Here is a 21,741-nt window from a genome sequence, read left to right on the forward strand (position 1 = left end):
AAGAATCGGGAGTGGAATCTCGAATTAGTAACGAGAATCGATACTCGAGACATGAGGAAATACCAAACACATAGTACTATTTTTTTTAGGAAACTTACATAAATATACTATAATAAAAAAATATTTACCATTAATAACAATAACATTTTTTTCACTTGACCACTTTTATTCATTTATAATACAAATTTAATACATATTACAAAGATAAATTTATTATTGAAATATAATACAAGTTTTAATGATGAATAATACATTAATCACACATTTTAGTACACTTATAATAGGCAAAAGTATTCATTACCCCCCTGAACTTGAAGCTTTTTATTCGGTGTACACTTAAACTTTATTTTATTTGAATTACCGCCCGAACTTGTTTATTCATCCAACACGTGCACCTTTTCTGTCCACCTGGCGTAGAAATTGAAATCACACTCTACTAGGCGCGTGAGGGAGTGATTTTTTGCCACATCATAAAGCTACAACAGTAAAAAAAAAATATAAAATCTCTATTTTTTAATATTGACCGATCACAGACGACATCACCGTCGTCGTCGTCATCATTAACGAAGCCAATGGCCAATTCTTTGTGTAGCAGAGTTGTTTCTCATTGTTGAAAATGGATAAGGATTCCGATTCAGCTGATTGAGCAAGGTGAGAGGAGATGAAGTGTTATGTGAGCTGGAAGAAACCGTGTTGTTTTGCAAAACGGAAAGGAGGTTAGAGTGATGAATTGATTTTGCATTGGAAAGATAGATGAGAGGAGGAGATACGGTGGTTGGTGGTGGAGATTGACGGCGACCGGGAAAGGAGTTGGAATATGATATGTATTTTTTGCCATTTTAATTTATCTAGATGACTATTATTTATCTAGGTGGAAATTCACATCATCACTATTTTGGCCAGCTGACGCGCGTGTGTAGTCACACTAGGAGCAGCAGACAAAAAGGTGTACATGATAGTGGAATAAACAAGTTTGAGGGGGTAATTTAAACAAAATATAGTTTAAGTGTACACCAAATAAAAAAAGCTTCAAGTTTAGGGGATGATGAATACTTTAGCCCTTATAATACAATGTGACAATTTTTTACCAAATAAACATAATATACTATCAAAAATAATTATAATTCAAATATACTGCATACATAATTCACTTTTAATTTATATTATAGATTTATCACAATATTATTATAAATAGTAATAAATAAAAAATATCAGTAATTAGTTTTAAAAATGTTTTAATTCATGTAATTTTTCATTTTTTTCCCCTCGAAGGCCCAAACTACTCGATCCTTTTTTAAACCGTATTCTTCAACCTGCTGGTCCATAATCAATGGATTGAGGTCATCCTTGCCAACAACGGTTCCCAAGTACTGTATTAGTCATTTCCCCTCCTTAACCGCCCACTGGCACTGTCTGGCTCCTTCCATTTGCAGAGTGCAGATCCACCTAAGCATTCATGCTCTTCTCTTTCTCACTCTATGCATTCGATCCAAAAACGGTAACAATTCTTCGCAATCAACAGTTATTACTCTTCAGATCTACATACATTCTCGTATAGATCACACCCACAACTGAAAAAGATGGATTCAAAGCCTTCCCCATCACCGGGAAGGTATGAAAATTGCAAGAAACCATATTTGTCGAAATCAGTATCCGATGCTAATAGCCATAACCAAAGCTTAGCATCAATTCTTAACAACCCACATGCTGGAAAATCAGATGGATGGTGGTGGCCATCAAATTCCTCATCTCTTCCCGTAGTTCCTGAATTCACCCCACTAAACCCACTTCCAAAACCCGGATCTGATATAGCCAGAACCGATTTTCTCCCTTACATTACATCCTTTTCCGACCCTTTTGCCCGTTTTAATGATATCCAACAGCACAGTAAATCCAGCCTCCTTGACGATCAAAATGGTGAAAATGCCCTTGTCGCATGTCTTCGCGAAGTGCCCTCTTTGTACTTCAAAGAAGATTTTCAGTTAGAGGATGGTGCCACCTTTAAAGCTGCCTGTCCATTTAGGACTACGGCTGAGAATTTGGTTATGCAAGAAAAATTGTCACAGTATTTGGATGTAGTGGAGCTGCATTTGGTGAGGGAGATTTCTTTGCGTTCAAGTTCGTTTTTTGAGGCACAAGGGCAGCTAGAGGATCTGAATTCAAAGATAGTTGAAGGGTGTAAGAGGATCAGGGAATTGAAAGAGACAATAAGGCTACTGGATACTAATTTGGTGGGGCCTGCAAGAAAGTTGCAGGAGCTGAATGTAAAGAGGGGTGATTTGGTTGCTCTTCAGAACAAGCTGAAGCTCATTATATACGTTAATCAAGCTTTATCAACTCTCAATTTGGTAAGTTTGATTCTGGAGCATCTTTAGTTCTATATCTGTTTCTGAATTCTGCCAACAATCTGCACTTATGCTTACCTTTGGGGTACTTTTGGATTAGGCTACTTACTGTTAACTAGAAAATAGATGAATCAGAGACATTTCATGGAGATTATGTGAAAATGATAGTGGATAAACAGTATTTATGATCTTCTTCGATAGAAGAAAGAAGTTGCACTTATGTAGCTCCTCATGCATAACACGGGCCACAAGTTGAAGGTATTGGAGGAAACCCTCTTTTATGATGTTAGAACAGTGTTACTGAAATGTACTCTCTAGTTGACGGTTTTTGAAAAATTAGATTTATGATAAAAGTATGAAAACATTAGGATTGGCAATTTCTTCTTAGGTGTAGCTTGAGGATAGGTTATAAAATTATGGCAATAAAACTCTATCTTTTAGAAATCTTGGTTTTTTCTTTGTGGCAACTTGAATCTCAATGGTGATTTGGTAGTTCATGGTAGTTCAGCTTAAGGTTTGATATGAAAGAGTGAGTAAATGCCGTGATAAAAATTAGAAGCGTGAGAAAGAGGCCCTGTTAAAGATTAAAAGAGTGAGAAGAGGCCCTGATATAAAAAATAAAAAGTGAGTAGAGGTCTTCCATGGAAGAAAGGTCAAAGGTAAGAACAAACTACTTACAATAAAAAGTTGAGCAAAGAGAAAACTTCATAAAAATACAATCCTGCACTTAGAAATTGACCCTATGACGCACTAAAGCGAAATCACAGCCAAATGAAAGAACAGATGGAACTTTCGAAATGTCCTGTCAACATTAACTTCAGTAATATAATAGCTTTTGCTGGAGATGCCAAACATAGATGCATTATAAGATTATAATTGTTTTGATATTGGAGAAATCCCCTGTGACTTCTGCCCGTCTCTAGCTGGCGCAAAGGAATGAAATTTTGAGGAGTTATGACCTCGCCACTCTACCTTTCTCCCAACTTAAATAATAGCATGCAATAGTGATCGAATCCATAAATGTGCCCTAATCCACATATCAAATTTCGTGTTCTTACTACTAACCAAAGCCTCGGGACATGAGACAAAGGATTATAATTAGGGGATCAAAAATGTAACTTGTTTCTTGTTTTTGGGTGGGTCTTCCATGGAAGAGAAGTAAAGATGAAAAACCGAGGTTACTCTCTACATGGCTTACACCCAAGTTAGGGATGAGGATAAGGAAGCAAAAGTATATACCAACATGATTGAGGGAGAGAAGTAAAGACTTGAATCGGGTTAAGTGTAAAACTTCTCCTGGCAAGTTTTTGGCTGGATATAGTGAGATAGAATTAGACAGATTGTTTTTAGACATCTACTATGTTGGAAATGCATTAATTGGTTGGAAGAAATTCATTGAGGCAAGGATCCAATTTTTTGTGGATAAAGGCTGGTGATTAAATACAAACTTCTTTCACAAGATTGCAAATGCTTATAAAAGGTACAATAAATTGAGGATCCCAAAATTTGGGGAACTGGTGGAAGACTAGGAGGAGATCAAAGGGAAATCATCACTTTTTACAACAATTTGTACATGGAATATGAGAAGTTGAGGCCAACCTACTGGTCAGATTGTTCCACCATATCTAAAGAGTACATTGAGTACTACAACGACTTTTCTTTGTGGAAGAGGTCGAGAAAACCATCAGAAGTTGTGAAGGAGAAAAGGCTTCGGGCCTAGATGGATATAACATGGCCTTGAGAAATAAATCACGTTAGAAGCTTAGGGGTCATTTAGTGTGAAGAATAATGCCAATTAGTCCTGGCATTAAATTATAATACCACTTAATTTTTTGTTTGGTTGGCAAGTTCGGGATAAGTTATCCCGAGACTAATAATTAGTATCGGGATAAGTTATTCCTCCCTTTCGGTGGTATAGTAATCCCGAGATAACTTATCCCGGGATAAAATAAGGAAATGACAAAAATGTCTCTTTCAACCCTTTTGTTACATCACTTTTTACATTTATGAAGGGTATTTTTGTAACCAATAAATTGTTCTTAAAATTTATTATTTTGAATACAACAAACCGAGTACTCAATAAAAAATAATCTCATCATTACCTTTATCAAAAAAAAAATAATAAAAAAAATAATCTCATCATTACTTATCCCATCATAACTTGAATTCAAACCAAATGACCCCTGAGGGTTTAAAGTTATTTAGCCATTGAGAAATAAATAACATTTCATGAAATAATATACAAAGTATTAACATTATTTATAAAAATTAATATATTGTACATATATAATTATAAACTTTATGTATATAATTTATTGCTTTGGTTTGGTTTTTTCTTCGGGTCGTTTTTAATAGTCATACCAAATCAATTACTATCGTTTTAAAAAAAATTAAAACTAAGTGAAACCAAAATAAAATTTGGTTGGAACATTTCTAAAAACATGTACAACTCGGAAATGAATCTACTAGTCCACTGCATCCAAGATGGAGTATGGTGCAATTGAAGATCTTGCCACAAAATTCTCAATCACATTATCTCTAGATGAGATTGATTTGTTATTGCTATCACCTAGTTAGTGATAAAGAGAGCATGTTTAACACAAGAAGTTCTACAGAAGAATAAAGAGAGCATGTTTTACAAATTTCCTATCAACTCCACAATTTGATCTACATCCACTATACATAATTGTTCACACCAAAAAGTAAAGATGCTAAGCAATTCCGTTTTTTTACTCTCTGAATGGAATTGGATCTGCCTTCAAAACATCTTCTACTCCTTTTTCTCTACAGACCACCATATACATGATGGTAACAATTCCCACCATTTCTTTTGAGTCCTGCTTCCCCCTCTTCTGCTCCAACAACTGAATAGATTAGCTATGTGCTCTGGTACGGCCCAACTTTGACTGGTGATGTTGAGAAAAAGTTCCTAGAGCTGTGCTGTGAACTTCCAATGTAGGCATAAGTGACTCTTTGTTTCCCTAGTTAGATTACATAGAAAACATCTTGGTACTAGTGTCCTTTCTTTCTTCTGAAGGACGCCTTGGGTTAGGTACGCTTTTCTGATTACTAACCAGGTGAAATATTGCACTTTTGTGGGAATCAAACCTCTCCAAATATTCTTCCATTGATATTGAGCACTTCTAGATCTTCCATGTCTCCTACCTTATAGGCATAGTTAACTGTGAACTTGCCCTCCTTGTTGTGTTTCCAGATAACCTTGTCTGTTGCATTGCATCAAGGCTAGTACCCCCCCAATTTTTCCAGTAATGAGGCCACTCTCTCTATTTCCCAATCATTCAAAAGTCTTCTGAAGGATAAGTTCCATCCATGTGTACCAGCAATCACAACCTTGGCATCAGGATTGCTGCAAATGGAGCAGAGTACGGAAATGATTCACTTAAAGGGGTCGATCAATGCAACCATCTCTCCAAAATTTGAAGCTGTTGCCGTTTCCCACTTTTAGAATCAGATTTTCTTCCATAACGCTCCATAATGCTTTTATTTTATGTTATGTTGGAATTTGAAATAAGAGTAATATGTTAATATATATTTTTTTTGAATTTATGGTTTATTTTGAGTTCCAATTTATTTCCTTTAGTAGTATGGACGTGCTATTTCACATTACATGCCATTCATTTTTCAGTTAGAATTGATAGATTATTTATTTGGTTAAACATTTGAATAATTTTATGAAATTATATTTATAACATGATGTTTTTGTCAAACATCAGACAATCTATGATGTTCTTCCAAAATGTTTACTTTTTAGTTTTCTAAATCTATTAAATTCATATATTATTAATTTGAAAAATATATATTTATTAAACAACTTATTTTCACAAGACAATATGTAACTTAAATACCTAGTTTAATATCATTTATAAAAGCACATATTTGTCAAATATTAACTTTTAATTATAAATTTAATCTGTATAATTGCCCTTGTGAAACCAAGCGTTACACTTGTTATTACATTATGACAAATAAACAGGTTATCACTGTAGTGTACTTACTAGGCTGTGTAATCACTATCCTAGTAATTACACAAATTTCAATTACCTGGGTTTTCCAAACAAACCCTAAAATGTCCCCACACCAGCCCTATCCCCAAAATTATTCTCTTTGACCTTGAATGAGTTTTTTTTCAAAAAATAATCCTATCCCTTCATGATATTTCTCTACAAACCACAACCAAATGCAAAATAGTTTTCCACCACTCTTCCGCAATGCCCCATATCTATCAACTATCACCCCCATCCGCTAAGCTTGTACCTCAACTCCAAACCTCCAAAGCCATTTGCCCAATAAATCTTTATTAAAGACCTTTAAATCTTTAGTTCCAAGGCCCTCCCCATCTTTGCGGTTGAAACTGAATTCGATGTTAAAACACTACTGATTTGAGATGGATTAAAGGCTTTGCAGCAAATCATTGAAGCTCTACTTCCCTGGACATTTTATTTGCAGATGATGCTCTTATCTTATGATGCTATGACTGATCAAGTGCTCTATTTAAGAATTATACTGTTGGTTTTTGAGTTGGTCTCTGGGCTGCCTGTGAACTTCTAACAGAGTCATCTCTTCCCTATAAACGAGGTCCTCATCTTCAGTTCCTTGCTGATATTATAGGTTGTGTGGCATCAGTTCTCTTCCTACTACATACCTTGGCCTTCCTTTAGGTGCTTAAGGCAAGCTCCATTGCAATCTGGAAGGAATGGAAACAATGCGAGAGGAAGTTGTTTTTGGTTGAGAAGTTAACATATCTATTATCAACAATGGATGCCACACCAGAGGTGTACTTTCAGTATTAGTTACAAATAGTAGCTAACGGAAGCTAAATTTACCACCTAACCTCTTAAACTAAGATACTAGAAATGTTCTCTGCTTCTTTGGGAAATTCATGAATACACCAAAAATAGACAAAACACTAAACAATTCATTTTCAGTTTCTGAAAAGTGTTGCTCTTACGTTCATAACATCTCTGGTTTCTCTCCATCCATATTGACCACCAGATACAAGCTGGGACAATCTTCCATGTCTCTCTGTGTCCTGATGAATTACCATGTCTGTTCCAGCAAGCCAGAACTTCTGATGTTCCTTGTCATGGTTCGTCTGAGCCCCCTCAACTTGATGCAGAACTGCCAAACTTGTTCTGTCACTTAACGGTGTTAGAAAAGTTGATTATGGTCTCAACTTCAGATTCACACACACAAAAAAACATTTGGAACATAGATGAAGACCCTTTTCATCAGTTTGTCTTGTGTTAATACAGCTTGCCTGGCCATCAACCAGAGAAAACATGTCACCTTGTTAGGGATCTTAACTTTCCGGATCATCTTCCTAGGGCAGGAACCAACTTGAGGACTTGTTTTGCTGTTACATCTATAGGCAGATTTGACTGAGAATCTCCCTACTTGTCCTTCAGCCACACTAATCTTGCTACCTTGGTAGAAAAGTCCTTGAACTGTTCAATGTTATGTAGAAGTCTATCAACCTTTCCATTCCCAGTCATTGAACATTCTTGTAAAGTTGAGATTCAATCCTTGATTATCCCTGACTTCCAGTATTATTGCTCCCTATTGTTGATTCAGAATGTATATTTCAGGGAATACAATCTTCTAAGGTTTATGACCAATCCACATCACTCTAAAGGGCAATGAAACAAAGGAGCAAACATATATCTTATTTGTGTGATGCTTTGATTGCTAGATTATTTTGGAACTTTTGGACTTCTATTGAAAAGTGCTGATGTATTGTATATCAAACATGGAGTTGTATTGTACTTCCTGAGATTAGTTCATAAGTAGCTGCAAATAGGTGTTGCTCCCTCTTTTCACTTTTTGGTTTGTGTCAAAGAACGTTTGCAGAGGAAGGAAAGAACGTGTGAAGGAAAGGTGAATATCGTATACACACAGCATCGAATTTAGGTACAACTTAGTAGAAGAATGAGCACCGTGGTTCTGCGAAGGAAGCAGGATGTTCACTGGGATATGGAGACATTCAGGTCTAGAAAAGATTCTAATGTATTCAAAGTGGAAAAAACTGATTGCTATGGTTAACTGAGGAGGTTCTATTGACCAACTAAACGTCTGTGTGTTGGGTTTTGAACAAAAGGTAAAAAGAAGTCAGGAGACCTGGATGAAGAGGGAAATGCATTTTATCTCTCACCTGCCTGAAACATATATAAATCCTGAATTCTTTAGTTTGGGCCTGCAGGAAGAGCGTACTGGAACCCGACGTTCCTCGACACACCGCAACCACTAGTTTGACTCCTTGTATCAATTACGAGAAGAGAGGGTTTTCTTAAGCCAAGTGAAAATTCACTATAGGCATTCAATTTGGATGGTATAGTGCGAGGTTGGAGATTTTATCTGTATCTCACTCCTCGTATCATTCAAAATTTTAAGATATTTTCCCTTGTGTTTTCATGCTTGCATGTACAAGCAGTGGTCATCTTTTACCAGGTCGCCATGTGACAGCCATTTGAACTTTTGCTTTTTGTAATTTTAGTGTTTTTTGGCATGAGAAATTTGGGTGCTACTTCATTTGTCTATTGACATCATAACAGAGGAGTGATTACTACCAAGTATTCTTCTATTCTGATTTTCATGTTTTGGTGTGTGATTTTCCTTTTTATTACATTATTTAGATACCTTGTAAGAATAACAAGGACACTTTGTACTTCTGGATATGTAATTATGGATTTCAGCATAACCTTTGGGTTGATGAATACTGTTACCTTTCTCAATATTAATCCGAGTTAGCTCTTCATCTGTGTTCAGACTTATCGTTGATTCTCATGTTTTGGTGTGTGATTTGCCTTTTTATTACAGTATTTAGAATCCTTGTAAGAAGAACAAGGACAGGTTGTACTTCTGGATATGTAATTATGAATTTCAGCACAACCTTTGGGTTGATGAATACACTGTTACCTTTTTCAATATTAATCCGAGTTAGCTCTTCATCTGTGTTCGGACTTATCCTTAATCTATTGGAAGTGATGTTTTCAACTTCATGGTATTTATCTAACAACTATTTTATACAGCTAGTTGCATCTGCAGATTGTGCTGGAGCTTTAGATGTTACAGATGACTTGCAACATTTATTGGTATGTTAAGTCGTGTTCAATCCCATGTTTAGCCTTTTCTATACATTGATTATCTCACTCTAGATTCTTCTTGGATTTCATTGAGGTTGCACCTTTTCTCTCTCTCAATCTCTTTCTATCCTTTCGAAGCAGCAATACATCAAACTTCGGAAATCCGTTCAGTTTATGATGCTTTGATTTTTATTGTTGGCTTAAAATGCTAAATTACATAAAGAATTAGAGAAAATTACAGTCCAATACCTTTGAGCCATCATCTAGTTTACATATTATGTTCACAGTGTGTAGGTAGTGTATACTTTATACTAATATACGTACCTCTACATATAATATATATCCGTATTCACCCATGTACATATAATTTACGTACATATACACATTATATAACTGAGTGCATATGTAGTGTATACTTCGGCATGTTCGGTAAACTAGATGGTCTAATGGTATATATTGGTAACTATCACTAAAATTTATATATGGATTTTGAACATTGCAAATGCTTATAATGGAAGATGTTCTAACTGTCAAATGATTTACTTCTTGATAGGATGGAGATGAACTGGCTGGTCTACATTGCTTTCGACACCTTCGTGATGAATTAGCCACTTCAATCGATTCTATCAATAGGTTAGTCTATTCGAGTTAGATTTTTAATCAGTTTCTTGGATTTGCTGACTTCATTTTATTATGTTTTTTGCAATTTTCTAAGAAAAGCTGCATCTTCCGTTGTAAAATTTGGTGCATTTATCTCTTGATATGTTCTTATTGAGGTGCTTGTGCTTCCAACATAGGATTCAATAGTTTATCCAACAAATAAACTAAGTTCAGGACATAACCATCCTTTGCATAGTTAATTTGCCCATCTGTTTCTACTCAGAATTGAAAGTTGTACCTTCTGCTTCTTTATTTCTTGTTTTCCCAAGCACTTGGTGATTGGATCTATTATTCTACCATTCCCTTGAATCACCTTTTGGCTTACTTTTCCTTGTAAAAAAGGTACAATATAGCATTCTTTAGAATTGTCACTTACCAGATTCAATCTTGTAGCATTCTTTCAGCAGAATTTTTGCGTATAACCATACAAGAAACTGGCAACATGGATGCGGCAATTACATCAAAATTTAGAGCACGGGCAACCATTGCAATTAATGGAGAAGGCCATGAAGTAAGGGCTAACTTGTGTATTTTGTATTTTGATGTTATTGCTGCAGATTATTTTCGTTCTGTATGTTAGACTGGAAAGCTAGTCTCACTTTTGTAAAAGATACAATACCCAGTAGTTTGCATAAAGAACAAGTGTTTTGAGTCTTTATAGAACTCTAGTCGGAAGATGAAGGAATCCTACACAGCGGCTGTTCAAAACGTGCTACACGCTTGATTACAATTGTAGTTCATATATTTTCTGTTTTTTAATAATCCAAATAAGTGGAATACATGGGAGCGGAGGGTTTACATGTTTCCTCTTTATATCATCCTGAATTTCAATATATTGGTCGATAAGAAAGTTGTGGTATTAATGCCTACCATAGCAATGCTCTCCACTGCTGTGCCTTAGGCAACTTGCAACAGGTCAAACTAAATTGATTTTGAAATATTGCAGGCTAAATTGGATGAAGAGGAAACCTCAAATTTCCGTGACCGGCTTCTTCCATTTGTTATTGGATTACTTAGAACTGTGAGTTTTCTCTCTGGTTAATCTGTGGCATCATTGCTTATCGACAATTTTCTCGAGGTGGTGACTATTCAATGTCATATCATGATCTAGGTGACTAGGTCATTGTTCAGTGTCTTCTGACGACTCACACATGCCACTTTAATTTATACTCCCTTAGAATCTCGGGTAATTTTGATGAAGCAAAAATATGTGTAGAAATCTGGATCAGATCATATTGACAAGTGTTAAATTTTTACTCTAGCATGTTAGGTGAAGTATCGAGGTATGTTGGTCATAAGGTAAAAGGTAGGAATTAGATGCGAAGGAGCTCTGAACATAAAGAATAACGTAGAAGATATTAGAAATGGTGAAAGCCTCTGGATAGATGGTGATTAAAGTTGGAATCTTCCAAACTCTTAATCTGTTGTTGTTAAAACATAACTGTTTTAAATGGAACATACAACAATGTACAACTGCTAGACTAAAAGTGTAAGTGAAGAGTAATTTTATTTAGTGACCAAACTAGAAGTAGGTTGGCATAAGAAGCAAGGGGGCTGAAAACTGCCTAGGATGATATAGTGGATAGAGGTTATGTAACCTTTCGACCCCATTCGTTCCATAGTCTTCTCTCTGTCTGTGTGTGTGTGTATGATTACTTATCGTCACCTAGGCGCATCATCATGAGAGCCATCAAGTTTCATTATATGTGAACTAGAAAATATTATACTCTGGTCTTCTTTAATGGGGTATATTTTATGGATTTATTTTCCTAAAGTAGCAGTGGAGGTCTGGTGCTCAAGGATAGTGGTAAACCCACCAAGAAAATCTGGAATACAATTCCAGCACGCATTTTCTGGGTAGTATGGAAAGAAAGGAAAAATAGATATTTTAATGGTTTATCAACTTCAAATTTCAGTACTCAAGTCTAAATGTATTCTACTCTATAGTTGGTGCAAGCTCTCCAATGTAAATTCCCCTTAACACTTTCTGGATTTTGTTAGCTCTCTGGAACTGTTAGCTAGTGTGTTTTGGAACTAACTTATATCATCGGTAATTCTGCATCCTCTTGATGCCACCATAGGAATTTCTTGCTTCGTCAAATAATAAATAACTTTTTGATCTATTTTCATGAATGTTTTTTGAGCATTTGGAGTTTTACCCAGAAATTTTTGTATGAGCATTTTCATGTTTGAATTTTATAAATTCCAGGCAAAACTACCTGCTGTGTTGAGAATATATCGTGACACTCTTACAGCTGACATGAAAACAGCCATTAAAACAGCAGTTGAAGAGCTGCTTCGTGTTCTGGTTGCTCAACCTTCAGATTCAGATTTTGTTGCAGGAGAGCGAGTAGCTGATACAGATGGTGGGTTAACAATTTAATATATGACAGCTACTTGACTTTGATGAGAAGAGTTTGATAGAAAAGTAAATTTTTTCAACTATATTGTGCGGACTCTCTAAAGATGCGTCCCACATGTGTAAGATCCTCCAAAAATGCACTTTTTGTGAAGGACCCGACATGGTGTTATGGCAATTTTGGAGGACGTGCAACATAGATTTTCAATAGGCAAAAGGGCTTATTTCCTTTTTCTTTTAATTAGAAATCAAATGGTGCTAAGGAGGCTGACTCATTTTGGTCTGCACAGTTAGGGGAAGGGGGATTGATGCTTTGGTTTCTGATTTCATTTATCTTCTGACTTAGGTGGGAGCTCATCTCTTGCCAGTAGATTGAGAAGCCTGGCACCAGAAAGTTTTGTTCAACTTTTAAAGGCAATTTTCATGATAGTGCAGGTAATGTGTACTTGCCATACCTTTTTCTGTTTATTTCGATTTGTGCTTGAATCAGGTGATGTTGCTTTTCTTTTTACACTTTTTGACGTATAAAGCAACTCCTTTAGTTATTGTGGAACAAACCCAATCAAGCATATAAAGTTCATTTTCATGCAATATATATTCCTAAAAGGATTCTATTGCAATGCAATATATATTCCTAAAAGGATTCTATTGCAATGTTTACACTTGTTGACGTATAAAGTAACTCCTTTAGTTATTGTGGAACAAACCCACCAATCAAGCATATAAACTTCATTTTCGTGCAATATATATTCCTAAAAGGATTCTATTGCAATGTTAATAAGATCCCTAGACCCTTTGGATCAATGCTTGAGTTGTTAACTTGTTCTAACCAATTATAAGTACTTGAGATCCTCATGTGGTTCAGACTCTTAATAATTAGTTGATTTGGTGGCTGATGGTTGCTTATTGTGATTTCTGGATAAGTTGAACTGTGAGAGTTAGAATTTCTCTGCTTTATAGGCCAATTGCATATCTTATTGCTTATTCTCTGCTTTATAGGCCAGTGCGCTTCTTTCTCCTGAGGCGATGCGATCTGAAAAAGGCGCTCGCTTCAGATAAAGAAGCGAGAAGCGACACTAAGGCGAAAGCGCAATAAAGCGCGCTTTTTATAAAAAAAGCGACAATTAGTTTTTTTTTTTAAAATTAGTTTTTTTTTAAAATATGAAATATACAATATAACTTAATTTTTCTTTCACGACTCTTCTTTCGCTTCTTCTCTCTTCACGACCACGACTGAGACTGTGTCTCTCTTCACACCTCGACCGGATTGTAGGTAAGTTTTAACCGATGTTTATTAGTTCATCTCTGTGAGTTCCTTTTCTCCTGAAATATATAATCTTCGCCTTTGCTTCATCTCTGTGGGTTTCTTTTCTCTTCACGATGCGACTGCTGTAGTTTTTTCTTCTTCTTCTTCTCTTCTTCTCTTCATCTCTTTTGCGATCTGCTTTGTTTCTGTTCACAATTACTGACTGCCTCCTCTGTTTTTTTTTCAATTCTTTTGCTTCTTTTTTTCGTTTTTATTTTGTGATCAGTGTTTATGCTAGCAGCTCTTTTTATTTTTTTATTTTTTGACATTTCTGATGATGAAGAAGATGATTACCAATTATAACCCTTGGTTATGGCACTTGAAGAGTTTGAGGATCTTGTTGAAGAATAGGAGTTTGAGTCTTTGTGATTTAATTATATTTTTGATTTTTGCTTTATATGTTGTGACTTATGAGTATTATTGACTATCTATTTTCTTTATATCTAAGACTATATTACCTCTATTTAGTTATTTAATATTTTTTTATTTTTATACTAAATGTCGCTTTTTTTAAAAAAAGCGCGCGCTTCGCTTCATGCTTCTCACTTCTGTGAAGCAAGCCCTCGTCGCTTTTTTCCGCTTCTCGCCTCCCAAAACACTGTGATGTCTTAAAGTTGTTACAAATTTAATTTTCTGAGTTTTCTTCTTACAACTCATTTCTTGAGGCATGAATATGATCCCATTTAAGGTGTGTAGTTATGTTGAAAATGTCTTAAAATAAAACAACTAGTGCCATCTACGGGTAGAAGTCTTTTCTACAATGACTCACTTCATATAGTCCAACCAACTATTCCGTACTCTTTTTGTCAGGTACTACTATCACCTCACTCCTCACTACCTACCTCTTCACTAGCATCATAGCTGCCAAAATTTACTATAGCTTGAATTTGAACTAAAGACCTAAATGATTAAGATAGTTGTTCCTGTAAAACATTTCATTTCAAAGATATTTTCTCTTAAAGCTGTTATACACCCAACCGATGGACCCTAATTTTGCAGGGGATTCTTTGGTTGGTGTTAACGAATTGGTAATTTTACCCTTACTCCCAAACTAGACTGCTTTACCAATCTAGTTTTTGCCCTTTTTTTCTTTCTTTTTGTTATTTAATTTTGGTATGATGTAACTTGATATTTTTCTTTTAGTGAATGCAGGCGCACTTAGTCCAGGCTTCTGAAGTTAAAAAAACAATTGAGTGGATTATCTGCCATCTTGATGATCATTATGCTGCTGACTCAGTTGCTGCTGCAATTGCACTTGGAGCAGCAGCTGCAGAAACTGCTAGTGAAAGTGACGGTCAGATCACCACCTTTTCACAATTTTCTCCCCCAAGCAACTTTTCCAGGGGTTTCTCAATTCAGGAGAGGGGAAATGATGCAGCAACCATGTCAAATTTATCGAGAAATTTCAGGTTTATTTACATTCATTTGCTGTTATTCTTAGATGTTTGTGCTACTGTGGTTTTATTTTCGGAACCTGTAGTGAGGGAAAATCAACTTCTTGTTGTGTATTTGCTTGTTGAAAATATGTCCTTCAAACTGTGGGTATTCATATACATTTATTTGATGGATATTTACATATTTGGTCATTCTGTCATTGAAGAATTTCAAAATTGGTTCTCATAATATCCCAGTGGCATATGTTACTCTAAATTAATATAATGTGCCTTTTGGTCTCCAAAAGAATTAATAAATTAGTTATTTTTCGCTTCTAAACCATGCATCTTCCTTGTGTTATGCTAATGCAGGTTATTTTGGTGGGTTTTGTTTTATGGTTTAAGAAAGACAGAATTTCAAATATCATAACAATATAGTGTATTATCTCCAAAAAAAGATTGAGTAAAAAAGAAATAAAAATTTCCTTAAAATTGCTCTTGGCCAATCATTAAGAATCCATAGTCCAGTCCAATCATTAAGAATCCATTACATTTGTAGTGGAGGTCAACAACAACATATTTCTATCTATAAAAGGTTTAATGTGTATAGTCAGCCTTCACGAGGACTAAACTGAACTTTGGCCTGATAAACCAAGACGACAATTACCCATTTCCTCTTTATATGACAGATTTTTCCTTTTAGGACATCCAAATGGTTGACACATATATACAAGCAAGGATACCATATCCATCTTATAAAAAAAAATTACTGGATCCATCTACAGATTGCAGAAATTCAGATTCATTTAAACAAAGATGTAATGTTATTACAATGAATAATGAGCTTCTACTTCAATGATCCTTCCACTCTTATTGGTTTAATTTTACTCTAATTCTTCATTTAATCTAAAGTCTAGTGAATCATGTCATTTAAGATTGGAAGGAAATATATCATTTTTTTTTTCCAAAGTTGTTCTCATACTTTGTTCCTAGCATTCTGTGTTGGTGGAAGCACATACCTCATCTGGAAACCATGTTAACTGGCTGCTGAAATTTTCTTGGCAGTTCTTTTTCTTTCTTCCTTTTGTATTTGTTCTTTTTCCTTATATAGCGGGTTTCTTTTGGGAATGTTCCAATCCGGACTACAAAAGATTTTATTTGATTTACCCTTCGTGATAGCCCAGTGGTTTAGGCTTGGAGGTCTCAAGTTCAAAACCTCTTGCCAGCGAAAGCAAGGGGTTTGCCTTCTAGGTCGAGCTCGTCGCACTGGGCTTTCCTAGTGCGGGTTACCTCTCCTATGTGGTTTGCGAGCTACTACATAGGAGCGGGGTTTTCACCCCTGGGGTTTTGGTTGTCATAATTTTTTTTATTTGATTTGGTTCTATTACTAGTATTTAGGGCATTAAATGAGTCGAGTTGTTTTCACCGAAGGGTGTGACCCTGGGTCAATGAAGTGGGTTGAAAACTATGAGGTCTCAAATTCAAATTCCAACAAAGCTAAAAACACAAGAGCAATTTCTTTTTATCTGTACAAGCTTGGTAGACAAGGTTATTTGGTACCTGTGCTGGTGGAAAGTAGCCCATGTAAGCTGTCCCAAACCCCACATTTATTGAAAAAAATTTGTCGTAGTTGTTTGCAAAACAAATTTCAAATTCACTTGTATTACCTCAAACCATTATTTAGCTCTTAAAATCAATCTTGAATAAGAAATGGAGCTTAAGCTTATAATGCTACTTGGGTATAGCAATAACAAACTAATTATGTGAATATACTATATTTTATTAAATTTATAATATATTTTTGAACATTAAGCTTGAAATTTTCTTTATGATGTGATTTTTATTGATTTTCAGCTTATCTTACTAAGTTGAGTAGCTTGGTGGAAAGTAGTTATAAGAGTATATCTAAGGTGCTTTCCAGTAAACTACAAAGGTTTTAAATGTGACAGTATCTACTTCACAGAATGCTTTCGTGAAAGAAAGACAAATTCTACATGTCACTTTCGTGACAAATGAAGTTGATTTGAGAAGAAAGAAACGAAACTGAGGATTTTGTGCAAATTGGATCTTGAGAAAGCCTTTGATCATATCATTTTCAAAGAAAAAGAAAGCCTTTGATCACATGAAATTGGGGGCTTAAATGTGACAGTATCTATTTCATAAAATGCTTTTGTGAAAGAAAGACAAATCCTAGATGCAGCTTTGGTGACAAATGAAGTGGTTGATTTGAGAAGAAAGCAAGGGGAACATGGATTTGGTGCAAATTTGACCTCGAGAAAGCCTATGATCATGTCAACTGGGAGTTTCTAGATTTCATTATGCTGAAGATGGGCTTTGGGACAAGATGGGGGATGTGGATAAGTTTTTGTATTTCAATAGTTAGGTACTCGGAATTGCAACTCATGTGGATTTCTCAGTAGTTTGAGAGGTGTGAGGCAGGGAGTTCTGCTATTTGCTATCACCTAAGTTGTTCATACTAAATATGGAAGAAATGAGTAGGATATGGATAGATGTGATGAGAGGTTACCTTGAGGGGGGGGGGGGGGTGTTCATAACATCGGATGGGGGCAAGGTACAGTAAGGGGTTCATCTTTATTAGCTGACGACACTATAGTGATTTGTGATGTTGTCGGGACTCATGTGGAGTATTTTAGAAAAGTATTGACATGGTTCCATGTGGTGTCGGGCTTAAAGATTGATCTCAGAAAATGTGAAAATAATCCAAGTTGGTTTGATGGTGAACATTGAGATCTTAGCACAAGTGTCAAACTGTAGGGCGAGAGAACATCCTACTACTCATCTTGGTCACCCACTAGGAGCATCTAACTAGGAACAACTTGGAACCCGATTTTTAAGAGGGTTGAAAAGAGACCTACGTTATGTAAATTTTCGAGAATTCTTGCATACTTTATGTATGTCTTGGATGCATGCTTCAGTTAGCGTTACAAAGAAGTTGGGACATTCTTAGAGGGAATATGTATAGGATTCTCAAGTAGGGAGGAAAAGTTTCACCATGTAAAATTTTGTGACTGTCACGGCAAGTGTTGGGGTGGAGTGGTGGACTTGGGATGAAGATTTAAAGGTTTTCATCAAGGTGCTATTGGGAAAGTGTTTATGAAGATTCGGGATACAGGAGTTCGCTCTATGGAGGGGCTGATTGCCCTGAAATATGGAGTCTTAGAAGGAGGACTAAAAATATCACTCTTCCTTGTAGGCGTGGGCTTTTGAGGGAAATCTTTAAAGGGGTGGGAGTAGTTTATGGGAATACATCTTCAGTGTAGGAGATGGGAGTGGGTAAGTTTTTGGCGACAGGTGGTGCGGGAAAAATTCCTTGAGTATTACTTTATCTAATATGTTGAGGTTTCATGCCAAAGGAGATGTCGGTACAACAATATACAAAGGCTTCAAGGCGGAGAAGTTCATTGGCATTTGGTTTAAACAAGATACGATGGGGGATATAGGACTTTTTGCTGACTTTATAGGTAATTTGTGATCTCCCATAGGGTAGTTTGAGATGCTCTGATAAGACTGTAGTGACCTATGCTATGCTGAACATTTGTTTGATGATGAGCCTTTTGTGAATACACAGTTACCTTTATCTCAAAAAAAAAAAGGAGTTACTTAACTAACAAAGTATCACATTGGATAGCCATGATGTATGAAGATGGGGATGGGGAATAATATCTTCTCTGTTAAGTCCTTTTGTGAGGATCTTTTGGATAGGGAGAGTTCATTTCATACTTCTAAGTGTGGATCCCTAGGGTAGAAAGGAAGGCGTGCCTTTTCTCTTGTTAGCTACAAGAGGGGTAATATTGATGGTGGATAGTTTGAGGGATAGGAGGATACAATGAAAGATGTGCCTTTTCTCTTGGTTAGCTGCAAGAGGGGTAATATTGATGGTGGATAATTTGAGGAATAGGAGGGTTACTTGTGTGAGTTGGCGCATCATGTGCAATAGTTTGGTAGACACTAATCATCTCCTTCTACATTGCTGGAGGGCATTTGTTTTTTTGGCGGGAAATACTGTGTTGGTTTGGTCTTCAATGGGTAATGCCAAGTACAGTTAAAGAAGTCATGTTAGCTGGACTTTTAGGGGAAGGAAGAGAACGACACATGATGTGGGATATTTCTCCACTAGCACTTATGTGGACCGTGTCAACCTAGGTCAAACTCGTCCATAGAGTGTTGTATGATTATTTTACGAGCCGAGCTAGTACATAGCATGTGTGAGAACAGTCCTAACCATAGCCAGAATTGACATGGTTACTTGAAGTTTCTCACCAATGATCTAATACCATGTGAGAAATATAGAAGAGAATATTATCGAATTGTGTATCTAAATTGTTAAATAAAGACCCTATTTATCGATCGACACTATATTAGATTCCTTTTCTAACTAGGGTTCCTATTCCTATTCTTATTTGAATTTTAATATCATGCTTGAACTTGGTTCATCTTGAGTATATACCTGCTAGTAATTTGGACTACTTTAAAAAGATGCTTATTTTTTTTTTTAGCAAAGTCGACTAATATGGGCTAACTATTTTATTCTGTGCTTTAAATTGGTGTCTTTTTTGGAAGACTACTTAAATTGCAACAGTAGTTTGCTGGATACTTATACATCTATATTTCTTTGATAGAGCTGATATATTGAGAGAGAATACAGAAGCTGTATTTGCAGCTTGTGATGCTGCTCATGGAAGATGGGCAAAGATCCTTGGAGTTCGTGCTCCTCTTCACTCTAAGTTGAGGTTGCAGGAGTTCCTAAACATATATAACATCACTCAGGAATTTATTACCGCCACTGAGAAAGTAAAACTTTGTCTTTCTATGAAGTATATCCTTTATTTATTTTAATTTGTGTCTATGCTTATAATTCTCTGTTATTCAAATTTAAGCAGATTGGTGGAAGGTTGGGGTATAGTATCCGGGGAACCATACAATCACAGGCCAAGGCCTTTGTTGATTTCCAACATGAATCTCGAGTTTGTTCCTCAGCTGAATTTATGAATCTCGAGTTTGTTCCTTTTCCAGATGGATCATTAATTGTTTTTTTTGGTTAATTCAGATGGCAAAGTTGAAGGCTATACTTGACCAAGAAAATTGGGCTGAGATTGATGTCCCCGATGAGTTCCAGACTATTGTCACATCACTGTTCTCTTCCAAGTCAGAGACCAGTGGACATGCTGATGATGATTCTGCTGACACTGCAACAAGCCAAACTGAAGTGGTTCGAAACAGCAGTGATCCTTCAATGGTGGATGCTGGACTCCCAAATATATCACATAATACAGCGCAGACTGATTCTACTTCAACACATCCAGATAGTACAGCACAGGTTAGTTTTTCACAATTGAGCTGATAAGCTCAGGGCAGTACTGATTTGAGACTATTTTAATTCAGAATAATGACACGAAATCAAGAGAACGCGGAAGATCATCTCCTAGAATGCTATCGTTTGGGGGTGTTGCGTATCACATGGTAAACTGGTCAGTGATTCTTTCTTATTCAGATAAAATTCATCTGTTCTTTTGATTTAACTTGCAGTTTGTTTTTCCAGTTTTCATTTCTTTATCATAATTTTCTCTCTCAAATGTTTCTCTTCTTGGCCCTTGGTTCTTAATACTTGGGGGATTGTTTCGTACAAACATTGATAACACAAGGATTAGTTTCACATGGATTAGTAATACATGGATTATTTTTTATCAAGCGTTTGGTTCATTCCTTCCCACTTAATCTTGTGTTTGAGTTAAAACTCTATAAAATTTTCTTTCCTATTATACCCTTTATTATGAGATTTTCTATTTCTTGTAATTGAGTTAGATAGCCGCCAAACAATATTTCTTTTGTAGCATTTTCTATTTCATTTAACTAGTCAAGTTAAATAATCTATATCTATCTATTTATCTATATATATATAATTAATTTTTAGGTGGATGTACCATTATGAAGATCCTTGATGGCACAATTTATTTCTAATTTTTTGTTGGTCAAATATATCTTAAACTTAACATAGATTTAAGGGTACTTAAATTGTTCAAATACTTGAAGCTTATTAAAAACAAATAAAAAACAAATAGTTGAAGTGGTCAATCGACGAACTACTTTGAATAAAAAAACCCCAAAAAAGGACAATTTTATTGTAGTAAAATCATCAAATTACACTAAACGGATTTGGAGAATTAAAAAGAACATATATAACCATTACAATATGAATAAAAAGGACCTAAAATTATAAAGTAAATTTATAACCATGCCAATATAAACCATGGGGGATAATTTGTCATTTAGGGGTCTTACCCAAGCAGTATTGTGAAAGGCGATTGCCTCGTCGCCAATGGCAAGAGGCGAGGCGAGGCGACCCTTCATCGCCTTTTAGCTTTGTGGTGAGGCAATCTTCAAAAGGCGACGCCATGTCGACAAAAGGCTAGAGGCAAGAGGCGAGAAAGGCTAGGAAGGTGTCGCCTTTTGTGTTTTTTTTTTTTTAAAAAGGCGACAAATTTAGGGTTTTTTAAAAATTAAAAGGTAATTTTAGGATTTTTGACTAGACTCCTCCGGCAACTTGCCAGACTTTTCCGGCAACTCCAAAGTCTAACCA

At 35.8% G+C, this 21,741-nt stretch overlaps 1 protein-coding gene across 2 annotated transcripts in view; it reads left to right on the forward strand.

Moving 5' to 3' along the window:
* Positions 1-1,254: 1,254 nt before the first annotated feature.
* Positions 1,255-21,741, forward strand: part of LOC101243942 (vacuolar protein sorting-associated protein 54, chloroplastic-like) — a 36,347-nt gene continuing 15,860 nt past the window's right edge. The window contains exons 1-12 of one of the 2 annotated variants that reach the window (XM_069293289.1): positions 1,255-2,348; positions 9,392-9,454; positions 9,999-10,078; positions 10,499-10,616; positions 11,052-11,126; positions 12,315-12,471; positions 12,811-12,899; positions 14,923-15,179; positions 19,784-19,955; positions 20,045-20,128; positions 20,212-20,481; positions 20,547-20,632. In XM_069293289.1, coding sequence (XP_069149390.1) covers positions 1,581-2,348; positions 9,392-9,454; positions 9,999-10,078; positions 10,499-10,616; positions 11,052-11,126; positions 12,315-12,471; positions 12,811-12,899; positions 14,923-15,179; positions 19,784-19,955; positions 20,045-20,128; positions 20,212-20,481; positions 20,547-20,632 — 2,219 coding nt within the window. In that variant the 5' untranslated portion in view covers positions 1,255-1,580. The remainder of the gene's footprint in view (positions 2,349-9,391; positions 9,455-9,998; positions 10,079-10,498; positions 10,617-11,051; positions 11,127-12,314; positions 12,472-12,810; positions 12,900-14,922; positions 15,180-19,783; positions 19,956-20,044; positions 20,129-20,211; positions 20,482-20,546; positions 20,633-21,741) is intronic. The other variant, XM_010317337.4, reaches the window with a different exon arrangement.

The sequence above is a fragment of the Solanum lycopersicum genome, chromosome 2, assembly GCF_036512215.1.
Source record: "Solanum lycopersicum chromosome 2, SLM_r2.1".
Lineage (NCBI taxonomy): Eukaryota > Viridiplantae > Streptophyta > Magnoliopsida > Solanales > Solanaceae > Solanum > Solanum lycopersicum.